The sequence below is a fragment of the Diaporthe batatas genome (assembly GCF_019321695.1).
Source record: "Diaporthe batatas strain CRI 302-4 chromosome Unknown Contig00003, whole genome shotgun sequence".
In the NCBI taxonomy this organism is placed as follows: domain Eukaryota; kingdom Fungi; phylum Ascomycota; class Sordariomycetes; order Diaporthales; family Diaporthaceae; genus Diaporthe; species Diaporthe batatas.
This window is the reverse complement of record NW_025408550.1, coordinates 112,389-126,102: the sequence shown is the minus strand read 5'-3', so window position 1 is coordinate 126,102 and position 13,714 is coordinate 112,389. Positions and strand designations below refer to the sequence as shown.

Sequence of the window (13,714 nt, the reverse complement as noted above, 5' to 3'; positions counted from 1 at the left end):
CCCCAGTTCTCGATCGCAATTAGAGGCTTGGAAGTAATTAATCAATTCTCGTTGAGCTGCAAGCAATGAGCTTTGACAGTCCCCGCTATCTCCTACCACAACTTCCCGATGTATTCACCAAACCTTTAAGAGGCAGCATTCGGCGGTACGGTGACGCGGATAACACGTCCAAGCTTGTACCACTTGGTGTACAGGTTGCGCATGACCGTGGCCTTGGTCAAGTACCTCTCTCCGTTAGCCCCCTCGACCATGAACTTTTCCTGGACCTTGCCTCCCTTGCCGCCCTTGCCCTTACGACTGACCCCCTCCTCGAAGGGCCCCGTTACATTGATGTCGCCCACAACCAGGAGCCCGCATTTCTGGCGGGAGGTTAAACACCGTCAGACGGTTCTCATCCGAGGTGAACCCCGGACCTGGCCTTGGGTACGCGGTGCCCATTATGACCACGGCAATGTCGCCTTCCCGGCCGTGGAACGATTCCACCGTCGACGCCGGCTGCATCGTGGCAAGGGCGGAGTACTCGGGTCTCCTGCGCATCCGGCGGATGAGGTCGACATTGCCTGTGTACGGCGCGATGAGAGCCAGGCGGGCCGGGTCTGCCCGCTTGGTCTTGACGAAGTCGGCGAGGAAGTCCAGCGCAATCCTGACCTGGTCGGGGCTCCGCTTCGACTTAGTGAGCTCGTCGACGAACACCCGGGAGCCCTCGCAGTGGAGAAAGATCGGGAGCAGCCTGTCCTTGGGCGCCGGCTTGACCTCGGGATACCTGGCCTGCACATACTCCTCAAGAGCGCGGCCGAGGGCGAACTGCGGCTGGTCGACGCGGCAGCTCGGGGCGTACTCGAAGGGGGTGTCTGGGTAGATGAGCTCGGAAAGCCAGTCGTACATGCCCTCTGCCATGCGGAGCTGCGTCAAGAGGCGGTAGACGGGGATGCCGGACGCCTGGAGGGCCTCCAGGGGCGAGATCTTGCCATCCTCCACGAAACGGTGTAGGAGGTTGCCCTCGGCGTCCTGCTCCTGCCCAGTCATGACCACTGGCCGCAGTTGTCTTGGGTCACCGCCGAGGACGCAGGGCAGCAACGTGTTTCCCCAGACGCAGTAGAGATCGGCCCGGTGGATGCAGGCGGCCTCGTCCACCACAACAGCACGGGCCTGGGACGTCTTCCACCCCAAGTAGGCGTCGTGGTTATCGGTCATGGCCGGGGTGGTGCACAAGATGTCGGTCTCGGAGACGAGGACGTTGAGTAGCTCCACAAGGGCGTTCGAGGAAACCATTTCTCCCTTGGAGTACTCCTCCCAAGACGTCTTGCCAGTGGCCAGGTCGCGGAGCGCGGCGAAGTCCTCCTGCTCGTCGATATGGTTCTGAAGATCGAACAAGGCAGGGCTGTCGTCGGGGCGCAGTTGTCGGACGCCCGAGACCTCGGCGCGGAACAGCGCAAGCAACCAGAAGGCACCCGACAGGGGGAACGTCCACTTGGATGTCGCTTTCCAGCCACGGTGAGGAACGGCGTTCTCCTTGTCATGCGGGTTGCGCAGGAGGTTCTCGAAGGCTTGGACCTCGTCGAAAGGCCTGAAACCGCGGAGGACGACGTTGTACTTGGCGCGGGTTGGGTCTTCCGGATGCTTGCCCTCATTGAAGCGCTCGACGACTCTTGTGGTGACCTGGTCGACGCGGGAAGCCAGATTGTCGACCGACACATTGGTAGGGCCGGAGCAGAGGACCCTGCCAATCTGTCTGCACATGGCGACAGCGGCGGCGGCGACAGCGGTCGTCTTGCCAAAGCCCGGACCCTATGATTACACAGCGGTTAGTGGGTTGATGACCAAGAGGATGGAAGGAAATGCTAATTGCTCACTGCAGTGATGATACCAAGTCCCAGCAGGCGTTTCGACATGTAGGCGCGGAATCGTTGACGGTCCGCGGGCAGGGCCTCTTCCACGACGGCGTCGGCGTACCCGTCTGAACCCAGGAGATCGACGACGGGGAGCTGTCGCAGCTCGGCGGGGGCCGTGTCGCCCAGGGAAAGATTGCCCATAGCAGTCGATGCATCGTCAGGACCGGCGACGGCGGGCTTGGCGGCCATGAATTGGTAGAAGCCGGTTCCGCGCAGCAGAGCTCGATGCAGCTCCATCTTGACCTTGGTGTCATCGTCGGGCTCGGTGCCGTCTGCCTTGGGGGCGCCAGAGACGAAGAGGCACGCAGCGTCCACCTTTCTCGCAAAGTCGTCGAGCCGCGAGTCGAATTCGAGAGAAGCGCAACTCTATTGCCGCTTTCCTTTCTCCAACGCAGCATTGGCTGAGGCGCGGTCACCGAAAGACTTGACAGCGAATGTGGGCCCACGCTCTTTGTGGGCGGGCAGGGGACGACGGACATAGAGCACGAGTTCGTACTTGTCGGTGGGATGCGCTGCGAGGGCTTCGACACCGTCGGGGTGATTCACGATCTTGCAGTCCCTGGGTGAATGTTAGTTGCTGATCGATGTCAAGCGTTGAAACACATTGGCTCGAGGAATTCAGACATACCAGTGGGCTTTTGCCTTGTCGTCGCTCTCGTCACTGAAGAGCGTGAGCTGGAAGGACTCGACCTTGGTCAGGCGACGCCAGGCACTATCGAAACGCTCGCGGAACTCGGCCGTCAGAGGCATGACGACGTAGAAGCTCTGGGTGTCTTCGTCGGCGAGCGGGCCACTGTTGACGAAGTACGCCGGGAACTTGATGTCGGCGATCTCATTGGCAGCGTCGTCAAGCCACACTACGTCCTGGACGACGGCCTGGGTCACCACAGCGACGTGTGAGTTGTCATCATCAAAGCTACATAAGTAGAGTCAGCGTACAGACAGGCAGCATTTAAACAAGAAGGCTGTTGCTTACCTGTAGGCCGGCTGGAAAGCACGCGGGCTCTTGGTCTGCGCGATGAGCTCCCGGTACTTGTCCATGTCCCATTTGTGGTCAGTGCCGTATGGGTAGCTGAAGGGCGCGGGGAGCAGGGCTGGGTTCCAGTTCTTCTGGACCTCGCGCGTGGCATAGGCCACAAGGAAGTAGAACTTGCGCTGCTGGATGACGCCGACGAGGGTGTAGTCGCCTGCGATCGCCTTGGTGTTGTCGACCCATGACTCGAGCTCGGGGTCAGCTGGGTTAGCGAAGGGAAGTCCGAATCCGTCAACGACCACGTCGGCATTGTCCTGGAGCTCGACGGTGACAAGCGCGAGGCCCTTCTCCTTGGCCTTGGCGTTGGGGAAACGCACGAGAACCGTTGGCGGGGCATCCTCTACCTTGTGGATTGCGCCGCGAGGGAACTTGACGGTGATGCGGTGCTGGTCGTAGGGCAGGACCTTGCCGCCAGCCACAGTGCGATCCACTGGCAGTCCATGTCAGCTCAGAACACTGGTGAATCGCATGGGTGGGGCTTGAGACTTGCATTTATAGCGCACGCCGAACCCAGAAGCCTCGTTGGCGTCTTGCGCGAGAGGGAACGCGAGCTGGAAGCCCATCCAGTGGGTGGTGTCAGCGACGCGGTAGGCGACCAGACGCGCGCCGATCTTGGAGTTGTTGCCAAGGTCTTTGCCGCTCGCGATGATGGGGCCCGCGGGGTTGTCGACCAGGACAGCGCAGTCTTTGGCCCACGTCTTGGGTGCTGACTTGGGGGTGTTGCCAGCCATCTTGGTCGTGCCGATGCTCTGTTGAGACATGACGGATGAAGTGTGAGTGGCGGTGAAGGGGAGAGAATAGGAAAAAGGAAGCAGAGTGCAACGGCTCGGCCGAGCAAAAGTAGCAGCCTCCTCAGAGAACTGGTGGTGGGATCCAAAGTCCGTTAGTAGCTCAAGCAGTCGTCCACCCACCTAGGTAGATGCGCACAAAATCGCCGAACACTTGAAGGACAAGTACCCGCCTCCTAAAAGAGCTGGTGGCTGTTGAGGAGTCAGCTTTCGGTGCTCAGTAAGTTGCGAACTCCTCCAGTTCAGCAGGGCTTCCGAACAACTCCTACCTGTAATTAATAAAGAATAAATGATAGACCCAAGCCTATCGCGGCCAAACCGACGAGGTAATTAGTCTGTGCAAACAGGGACAAATATGCGCAAGTCGCTGGTTGTTGAAGAAAAAAAGAGGGGGGGGGGACAGAAAGTCGAGGGTAGCGAGAACTACTTCCAGCACACCTAATTTTTAATTATAGTTATTTAAAACTTAGCTCTTTTTAATTTATAGATTGTAAAATATTTAATAGTTAAAAGAATAAGAAGAGTATTAAAAGAATAGAAGAGTTATTATAATAAAAAATAATATAAATAAATTAAAAAAAGAAAAATATTAAAAAATAAACTATAAAACTAAAGGAACTTAACATCTTAAATATTTTAAATTATAAAAATCCTAGATAGAAATATAATTTTATATAAGCTTAATATTTAACATATTACATTAGGTAATTTATTGAAAATCGATGGGTAGATAGTGAGACAGACCCGTCAACTGCTACATAACAGACGTCCCGGCTAAAAAGACCATGATAACCAATTTTAATTGCTTATCTAGCAGTATATAAGCTCCAGACAGTCGCAGATAGATAAAAGCTGGGTAGGTAGACCTAAGCTGCTTCCAGCGCTTCGTATATCGTCGACGTCGCGCCTTGAAAGCTCAAAAGAACACAATCTCTTCAAGGGTCGAAGAAGTATGGTGGTCTCCCCCGCCTTTTAGGGTCAGGCTGCCGCCTTGCAATCTCCTCCTCCTCCTATGCGTAGCACCTGGAGGCGGGGGTACAAATTTGCCTCATTCTTTCCATAGCGGCGACCACCAGAGCCTCATCACAAACCCCACCGTCTAGCGGCTTCATAGCCTCCTCTTCGATCAAGTAACAGTCACCGTACTCTGGTCAGTCCTTTGGGTCAATCACACAGTGGTCACGGTACGGATACCGTGGAAGTTCGTGACGAAATCTGTAGATATTGTGATCAACCTTTCCGCGGTAGCGGTGCCAACACCATTTGTTTTCCTGGGTGATGCGGACTGGGAGTGGGTAGAGGCTGGTGTCTGCTTGTGGGCTTGGGCTTGGTGATAACAGGAAGTCCAGAAGATCGGTGAATTGTCTTTCGGTAGGTGGTGCAAGAATGGAAGCACTTTTTGGGGAGACCAGATATTCACACCCGCAAAAACGGAGGGTACACCCATACCAGGCAACTTAGAGATTAAAGTACTCAGGTTAACACTAAACTAGTTATCTTATAGTCTTATCCTATAGTATATTATCCTAAATAAGGTTATCCTTAAGGAGGTTATTCTATAGGAGGTTATTCTATAGGAGGTTATTCTGGGAGGCTATCCTAGGATGTTATCCTATAAGAGGTTGTCCTGTAGGAGGCTGTCCTGTAGGAGGTTATTCTAGGAGGCTATTCTAGGAGCTTATCCTGTAAGAGGTTGTCCTGTAGGAGGTTGTCCTGTAGGAGGTTGTCCTGTAGGAGGTTGTTCTATAGGAGGTTGTCCTGTAGGAGGCTATCCTATATGAATTTATTCTGTAGGAGGTTCTCCTAGAGGTTGTCCTTAGGTATACCCTCCGTTTTTGCGGGTGCGAATATCCGATCTCCTTTTTGGGTTGTGTAAGTAGACACCATTGCACTGCATAGTAGATTAGACACCATAGTCTCTGCTTTGAATGGGAAATGTTATATTTAACCTAAACTTGATGTTGCTTACCTCTTCTTCATCTCTTCCACGGTCAAAGAGAACAACACCTCCGAATATATGATGCTCTGCCCAGTATCCAACAATATCTGCCAAGCCGTTTGGATATCTATCAGAATCCACATAAAGGTCTACATAGAATGGGGTGGGCAGTCCGTATATGGTGTGCATGTACTGGTCTCCTCCTTCGGAAGCCAATGCAAGCTATTTTGTACGCCATTCCTCCCACTCAGCTTGTTTATGAGTACCGTCGTCTAGTTGATAGAGAGAAACAGCAATATTGTGACAGGCAATTACAACCATTTCAAGGAGGCGGAGCTTGTACGCTATAGTGTCCGGAGATGTGTTTTGGTAGGCCCGTAGAAGCTATAATATAAGAGAACGGATATTCGCACCCGCGAAAACGGTTGGTACACCCGCTATTAAAATAAGTATATTATTTAATTACTAATTTAATTTAAATAAATAATATTTAAAATATATATATTAAATATCCTTTAAAGTTTTATTTAATATTAATATAAAATTTAAGTTTATAATTATAATTATAAAATTAATATTTAATAAATAGTAGTAAATCTTAATTTTTATAAAAAGAGTTATATTATAATTATTCTTTTAACTTTAAGTAAGATTTTCTTTTAATTATAAAAAGTAATATTAGATTATAATATAAAAAGTAAGGTATTTAATTATATTTTTTATATTCTTATAACTTTATTAAAAATTAACTTATAATTTAATAAATAATAATTATTTATTAATTAAAAATATAAATAAAAATAAAACTATAATTTTAATTAACTTTAATTTTATATATATAAATACTTAAAAATAGAATTAAATAAAAGGATATTTTATATAACTATATATTTATATATAACTTTTTTATAAAAAAATAAAAAGGGTATAAGTGGGTATACTATCCGTTTTTATAGGTGCGAATATCCGTTCTCTAATACAAACATGAGCCCACTTCTAATATTAGATACTCCTAGTACGTATTGACTCACCTTCGGCTCAAACTCGACAGAATTAATCTCGAATTGAGAGCGAAAAGCCCGTATCTTGTCCATAGTTCCAGGGCACAAGTCCTTGTGATCAAGGACAGGGAATTCCTCACAGAATCCATGGTCCTCTTCATAGATCTTGCTGATTGGCATCCCATCAACAATCTGGGCATGCGTTAACTCAGAAATTGGTGTAGACAGAAGGTTGGCCATGGCGTGTTCGAAGGAGGCTTGATGCTGTGCATCCAGGACGGTCAGAGACATGGTCGCTGATGCAGAAGCTTTAGTGAAGGCTGTGCAGCTCTGTGCCCGGAAACGAGTGTTTGGTTGCCACAAGGTTCTTGATGCCACTGGAGAGTTTAGTAGGCGAGATTGAAGGTCGAAGAGACGCGGGATGCCAACGGGTGCGGGGATCAGCACCTTAAATACTTATATTTGTTAACTCTGCCTTAGTAAGTAAGCATGGGGGTGGGTCCCATCTGTTGGCTCCGACCTTGCTCTACTTTTACCGGCTGTGCAAGTGGGTTCCAAGTGAGAATCAATGCTCTTTGACGGAAAGTCCCGACAGCGAGTGTTTATTGGAAGCTCGATTCGACTGGTCCACTGCTACCTAGGCTTCCAGGTGGGTGCACTTTGGAGCATTCTCAAGCACACAGAAACTGCATTGCTTCGCATGCTGTGCCACCACTAGCCTCGTACGACATACATGCACAAGAAATGGTGGAATACTCCTGCGTCACATACCAGTAAGTTGTAGAAGATAGGTGATGCTGTTTAGCTTTGAAACCTTGTGATCTCTTTCATGCAAGACACCTCTGGGAAATTTGGATAATTGCAACTTGACTCTGATCTTCCATTGAAAGGCCTTTTCTAACAGGAGGTGTTGCGGATTCTTATAGTTAAACATAGAGGCCTGATCGTCTCAAATTTAACTATATCCAACATGAACAGGACTTGAAGCTGGCTTGCTGAGGTAGCTCAAGCTACTCATCGCGCGTGGTATCTGAGAAGCCACAATTACTCTAGGCGTCCAACATGCCGACTGGAGTCCGCAACTGTAGCACCAAACACACTTTTCCCAAATCGCCAATAAGACGAGGTCATTTACCAACCGGGAATAGGCCTGAACCGCAAATACATGCCTCCCTCGGGCTTCATCGTGATGACGCCCTGCACACGCGGTTCCTCCTTGGTGTGCAGCTCAATCTCAAACTTGCCAATGACACCCGCCACGGCACACCTCAGCTCGGCCTTGGCAAAGTCGCGGCCTATACACGCCCTCGGCCCGTGGAGGAAGGTCAGCTCGGCAAAGTTGGTAGACGTGCCGCCCGTCTTGTTGGGCCGCAGCGTGCCGTCGTCGGCCTTGTCGATCCACCGCTCCGGTACGATCATGTGTGGGTTCTCCCAGAAGTTGGAGTGCCTGTTGATCGCATAGGGGACGAGCAGGAAGTCCGTGCCCTTTGGGATATGGTAGCCTGCGACGGTGGTATCCTTGCTGGCCTCCCGGACGGTGGAGGGCACGACGGGATAGAGACGCAAGGTCTCCTCGCACACGCCGTTGAGATAGGGCATGCCCTCCAGGAGCTCCGAGGTGATCGCCGCGTCGTGAGACGGGATTGTCTCGTGGATCTCGGCTCTGAGCTTCTTCTGGATCTCAGGGTATTTTGCACAGAGGTAACAGGTCCATGTCAAGGCGCTGGCGGTTGTCTCATGCTGGTGCGCGTTGTCAGTCAGTACGTGTTCACTCGTGTCGTGGCTCGCGTGGACTTACCCCTGCAGCCAAGAATGTTAGCATCTGGTCGCCGACTTCAACGTCGGTGAAGTCACCAGTCTGAATGATCCGCGACAAGATATCGTGCTCGGACAGGTCGCCGCCTTCCTGCAGTTCAAACTTTTTCTGCTTGATGATATCCCGGCAGACGCCACGGAGGAATGTGCCGATTTCGTTCAGGGTCTTGTTCTCTTTGAGGGGCAGCACTCGGATCAGCCATTCGGGGATCATGAAATGCAGGGCCAAGAAGACGAGCCTGCTGACTTCGGGTCGAAGAAGCTCGATGAACGCGTCGGCGATGTCGTTCTGTTTGGCTGTCAAAGACTTGAAGTCTCTTCCCATTGCGGTAGGGCCGATTATGTCTAATGTGAGTTTGCTGATCCTCAAGTGTCAGCACGCGTTCCTCTTTTCTTTATTCCACGAAACAATCAGTCTCGGCCTACCTTGCCCACTCGCTGAGCTCAACAATACCGAAACCATCGTCCCCGTCGGGGTTCTTGGCCACATCCTTCTCCAGCTCTCCCAGCAGTATATTCGTCTTCTCCCACATGAAATTGTACAGCTCGCGTATCCTGCGAATATGGAACGCAGGAGTGAGGATCCTTTTCTGATGCTTGTGCTCGGCTCCCTCGCTCATGATGAGGCCCCAGCCGATAGCCCGCCCGAGGAACGCTCGCACGCCCCATTGCTTTTCAAAGTCGTACGCGTTGGTATTGAGAATGTCACGCAGGGCTTCTGGCCCTGTCACCAGGATTGGCGCCAGGCCGATCGTCCCGGGCATCCTGAGAAGCTGGGCGTCGGGCTTCATTTCCATCCACCGGAGTGCAGACTTCCCGCGGGGAGACTCGTAAAGAATCTGTCCGCGGTTGCGTTCCTTTTCGAACTAGGTCAGGCCGATGCACCACTTCGGTTTGTACGCGCGGAGTAGACTTACACCACTGATGGTTGGAACATTCCTCAGCGGATCTCGGAAGCGTGGGTATAAGATGAATTTGTCGATGAGCTGGGCAATGAACGATAGAGTCAAAGAGCTTGCATAGGGTCGATTTAGTAACAAATTTGGGGCAATGGCAGGCCGAAACACAGATAGGAGATAGCCCAACAACCCTCCAAGAGCTAAGACCTTGAGCAGGAATAGCTCGAGTGCACGTCCAGGATTCATTGCTTCTGCAGTAATTCACGAGCCTGACATTTAGCTTGCACGTTGCGATTTGGAAATGTTTGTTGATGGCGCGCTCAGAGATCTTTATTCAATTGTAAATCTGATGTCCGGTCTGAAACCGCGCGAGGTCGGTGCCATCACAGGTCACCCAGTAGAGGGTCAGTGCCTCGGCAGATGGCTGAAACATCTGAATGGACGCTGACGCTGCGTGCGTGCCGCCTAGCTCGCGGCAAGGAGGACCCTGGACGTGGTCAGCCAACAACACAAGCTCGTTCGCAATTACCATATGCGGCCCATAGGAGACGGCGCTTCATCTGATGACGATTCCGCCTTGGTGTGGTTGAGTGCATGTGAAAGCCAACCCCACGGAATGCACACAGCCAACTGCGATGCAGTCAAAACACCTATATATTACGCTGCCAATCATCAAATATTAACCCGCGGCCGAGGCCAGCGATGACGCGTTTTCCACGCAACGTCACACACGCCCTACAATTAGCCCTGATGCTTTGGAAACGTAGAAAGTGTTCCCGATGCCGAAGGCAATCCATGTGTCGAATCGGATTTCCGAGGTCTATTAGAATCCAGATAAGTCAGCGCACCGGTCTGCACACATCCCCACCAATGTACATTATTTCTTAACTATATAATATATTATTATTAATTCTATATAACTTTTTAAATTCTAAATTAAATATATATTATAAGTATAGTTAATATTTATATAATAATATAGTTTTTATTATATAAATAATATTATTTATAATAATAAATTAAAATATATAAACTTTATATTTTTATTAATAAATAAATCTATTTAAATATTAAAAATAAGTAAGCTATTTTATTTAAATTTTTATTTTTATTTATATATATAATAACTTTTATAATAAAAAGAATAAGTAAGTATTTTTAAAAGAATTATTTAAAGTTAGAAATTTCTATTTTAAAGTTTCTTTACTAAATATAAGAAATATTTTTAAACTTTTAAGTTATTATAAAAATATAGCTTTTAATAATATTTATAATTTATTATATATGAAAAATCTATTAAATTATTTAAATTAAAATTAAAGAGTTTCTATTTATAGAAAATTAATAGAATTAATTATTAAAGATTTTAAAAAGTAGAGTAAACTCCCTACTCTTTTACTCTACTTTTTAAATCTTTAATAATTAATTCTATTAATTTTCTATAAATAGAAACTTTTAAAATATATATAAATATTATAATAATATATATTTTTATAATAAAACTTATATTATTATTTAATTAAATTAAATTTAAAATTAAATTTTAATATTTTAACTAATTTCTATATTAATTATTAATTATTTAATTAAAAAGGAAAATATTAAACTTTAATAATTTATTTCTAACTTATAGTAATATTTATTAATAATTTAAATTTTTATTTACTATAAATAAAAAATTTAGTTTTTAATAGCATTAAATTTATTTATATAGTATTTTTATAGAATTAAATAAAGTCTAGTAAAAATCAACCTTTTTAGTGGGAAATACGTGTGCGTTAGTGGGGATGTGCGCAGACCGGTGCGTGGAGTAAATATAATAGAGAAAAAAGCCCCACATATTATTAAAACTTAAATAATTAATTAAAGAAGAATTCTATAAATAGAAGCTCTTTTTATAAATACTTATTAATATTAATTACTTTTTTTAATAAAGTAAAGTAATTAAATTTATTATTAATTAACCTTAAAATTATAATATTAATATAGTATATAAAAAGTAAAAAATATCTATTTATAGTTATCTAACTATATTAGGATTAGGTTAGAATTATTTAAATTTTATTAGTATATAGAATGAAAAATAGGAATTTAATGAGTATTTTTTCCTATATATAGTATTTTTCTAGAATAAATTAGAGAGGGCTTAAAATCGGGCTTTTTGGTGGGAAATGCGTGTGCGGGAAGGGGGTGGTGCGTGGAGTGGGTCGTTGACTTAGTGATTGAGTACCTAGGCTGATATGTATATAGAACCTAGTGGTGTCGTTAACTTTTAGGTGGAAATAAGTTGTGAGTAGACTTACTATGCGCTTAACTTCGGTAAACGAATAGTATCGCGGGCTAAAAGCGCCGGGCTGCGCAACTCCATCCTAACCCATCTGTAGGTGGCATAAGCGACCTCCTTAACAGAGAAGTCTTTTCCAACGGACCATGCTGTGGGTGGATTAAGTGCCTGGACGCTGTTCTCCAGCGAATCATCGTCGGACACAGTAACTCCATGGCTTCGAAGAAACTTCCTGAGAATGTCTGCAACTCAGTTGTCGGGTGTAGAGGACTTACCTCCGAGACCCATACGCTCTTGTGATAGGCATATTACCTGTCTCGTGTCCATGCCCTCTGCGGGGTCAGGCTCATTGGACAAGAGATATGGAACTAACATCTCGAGTTCAACTCCAAATGTGATTCCCTGCGCCGGGCTTGTTGATGAGGAAGCCATTGTGTAATCGTGAAGTGACTTCGGTTGTAGTTGTGAGCTTTGTAGATGTGGAAGTACAAAATTTGGTTCCTGTGTGTGTGTGTGTGTGTGTGTGGTTGGTTACGAGGAAATCACAGTAGAAGGATGGGGATATCTCGCACATTTATAAGAAGGTTGGACGGGATGGGTATGGGTTTCGGGCCATACAATGGCATTGTCTTCATGGCATGCACCTTCAATTGTCCTTTTCTACCCAGACACAATGGAAGCGCCACAATGGCGTTGTGAATTAAACTGCCCGTGGGATCTCCTTTCTTAGATTAGACAGGCTTACTGCATGGGCTGTAGTTGGCCCCTATTACGGTGCGCACCTTATGTCCTGCTAATAAGATAACTATCTCGTGCGATTGGAAAGTCTGTGCTATCTATCTACCTGGATATGAATCCCTTGTGTTGAGCTGCCACTGACTCCAGAAGAGTCACGGTGTCATAATCTAACTATGCTAAAGGTGAGGTGGGGTGAGTCTAAAGTGAGCTTTACTAAATTTCATGCGTGTTGGGGAGCCGGTAGCCTAGATCTTAGGCTAGGTTAGAAGGCTAATAATTTATAACTATATCTAGTCTGCTTTCTAGCTACCCTTTACTTTCTCACTGAGAGTGCTGCACCTACGCTACGCCCACGAGCCAGTCCCACCGCGCGCTGTTCTAAGGTAGATAATATTTTCGATGGTAGCAGTTCCTAACGCCTAGGGTCCTTCAGCAGACGATACACCCCTATTATTCCTAACAAATCTCCAGAATGAGGTATCTACCGACAATCACTCTTTAGGCGTTGTTCTTAATCCGTATAAGACACTTGGATCGCCCAGAAGCGCCCTATGCCTGGAGATTGTTTTTCTCCATACCTCACATGTACAGCCTTGTACTTCAACTGAAAGTTTTCGTGTGGTGATAACCTTCTCATATTGATCATATTTCTATAAGATGAAAACGAGCGTGACTGTACCTCAGTAGGAATTCAACAGTAAACATGACCAAGTCTCTCCCGTACTTCAAAGTCAGCCCTGCTGACGTGTGTTCAACTGCCATCCCTTGATGTCCCCTTCGTAGCTTCTACTCCAGCCCAGCTGAAACGACCGAGACCATGCCCGCCAACGAGCTCTCTCTTCTCAGGCTTGATCGAAGAATAGCAAGCAGAGCACTTACACTGAGCCGCTATGAAGCCTGTCGCCCCATCTCTTGCACTCTAGCTGCAACAGCAGGTGGAACTGGCAGACGTTGTGCGGCTGCCTGTACCTGAGGACCTTCGCCTTGAGCCCTGATGTTTGAGATGGCAATGCTTTGCGCCTCCACGTCCCGGGGGTTAGCTGGCTTCCTCTGACCCGTGTTTGGTGTGACACACTAACCAGGGGTTTGTACGTAAATGGGCCTGGATTTGCATCCTCTGGAGAGGGGCCGGAGTTCTGCAGCCTTCTTGGACCTATTTCCGGATGTTTCCAGTTTGATTGGTTATCGCAGACCAACAGCACAACGCCGCAGGGCTGTTGGGATCATCAGACATTTAGCGGGGGCTGTGACATCATACCTGCTCAAGCTGCCTTCAGCTTCCCTAGATATGAACTTACCAGGGGCCTTTTCAGTCGACATTCCGC

The 13,714-nt window shown here is 47.3% G+C and overlaps 3 protein-coding genes across 3 annotated transcripts; all 3 read right to left on the bottom strand.

Annotated features, from left to right (window-relative positions):
* Positions 1-125: 125 nt before the first annotated feature.
* On the bottom strand, positions 126-3,686 carry KVR01_003281 (uncharacterized protein; the record flags this gene model as incomplete). Its single annotated transcript, XM_044782212.1, is given in 7 exon segments — positions 126-359; positions 379-1,788; positions 1,854-2,258; positions 2,370-2,451; positions 2,521-2,808; positions 2,869-3,355; positions 3,383-3,686. The coding sequence occupies 7 exon segments, from the start codon at positions 3,684-3,686 to the stop codon at positions 126-128; spliced, it is 3,210 nt and encodes a 1,069-aa protein (XP_044648296.1).
* A 962-nt stretch (positions 3,687-4,648) lies between these two features.
* KVR01_003642 (uncharacterized protein) lies at positions 4,649-6,893 on the bottom strand (the record flags this gene model as incomplete). Its single annotated transcript, XM_044791384.1, has 6 exons — positions 4,649-4,703; positions 4,737-4,860; positions 4,897-5,169; positions 5,625-5,852; positions 5,886-6,036; positions 6,684-6,893. 6 exons carry the CDS (start codon positions 6,891-6,893, stop codon positions 4,649-4,651), a joined length of 1,041 nt encoding a protein of 346 aa, XP_044648657.1.
* Positions 6,894-7,784: 891 nt separating this feature from the next.
* KVR01_002778 (uncharacterized protein) lies at positions 7,785-9,681 on the bottom strand (the record flags this gene model as incomplete). The annotated part of the gene is made up of 4 exons (XM_044793337.1): positions 9,386-9,681; positions 8,895-9,325; positions 8,452-8,827; positions 7,785-8,387 (listed from the first exon to the last, which is right to left on the bottom strand). Exons 1-4 carry the CDS (start codon positions 9,611-9,613, stop codon positions 7,785-7,787), a joined length of 1,638 nt encoding a protein of 545 aa, XP_044647793.1. The 5' UTR covers positions 9,614-9,681.
* Positions 9,682-13,714: the final 4,033 nt, after the last annotated feature.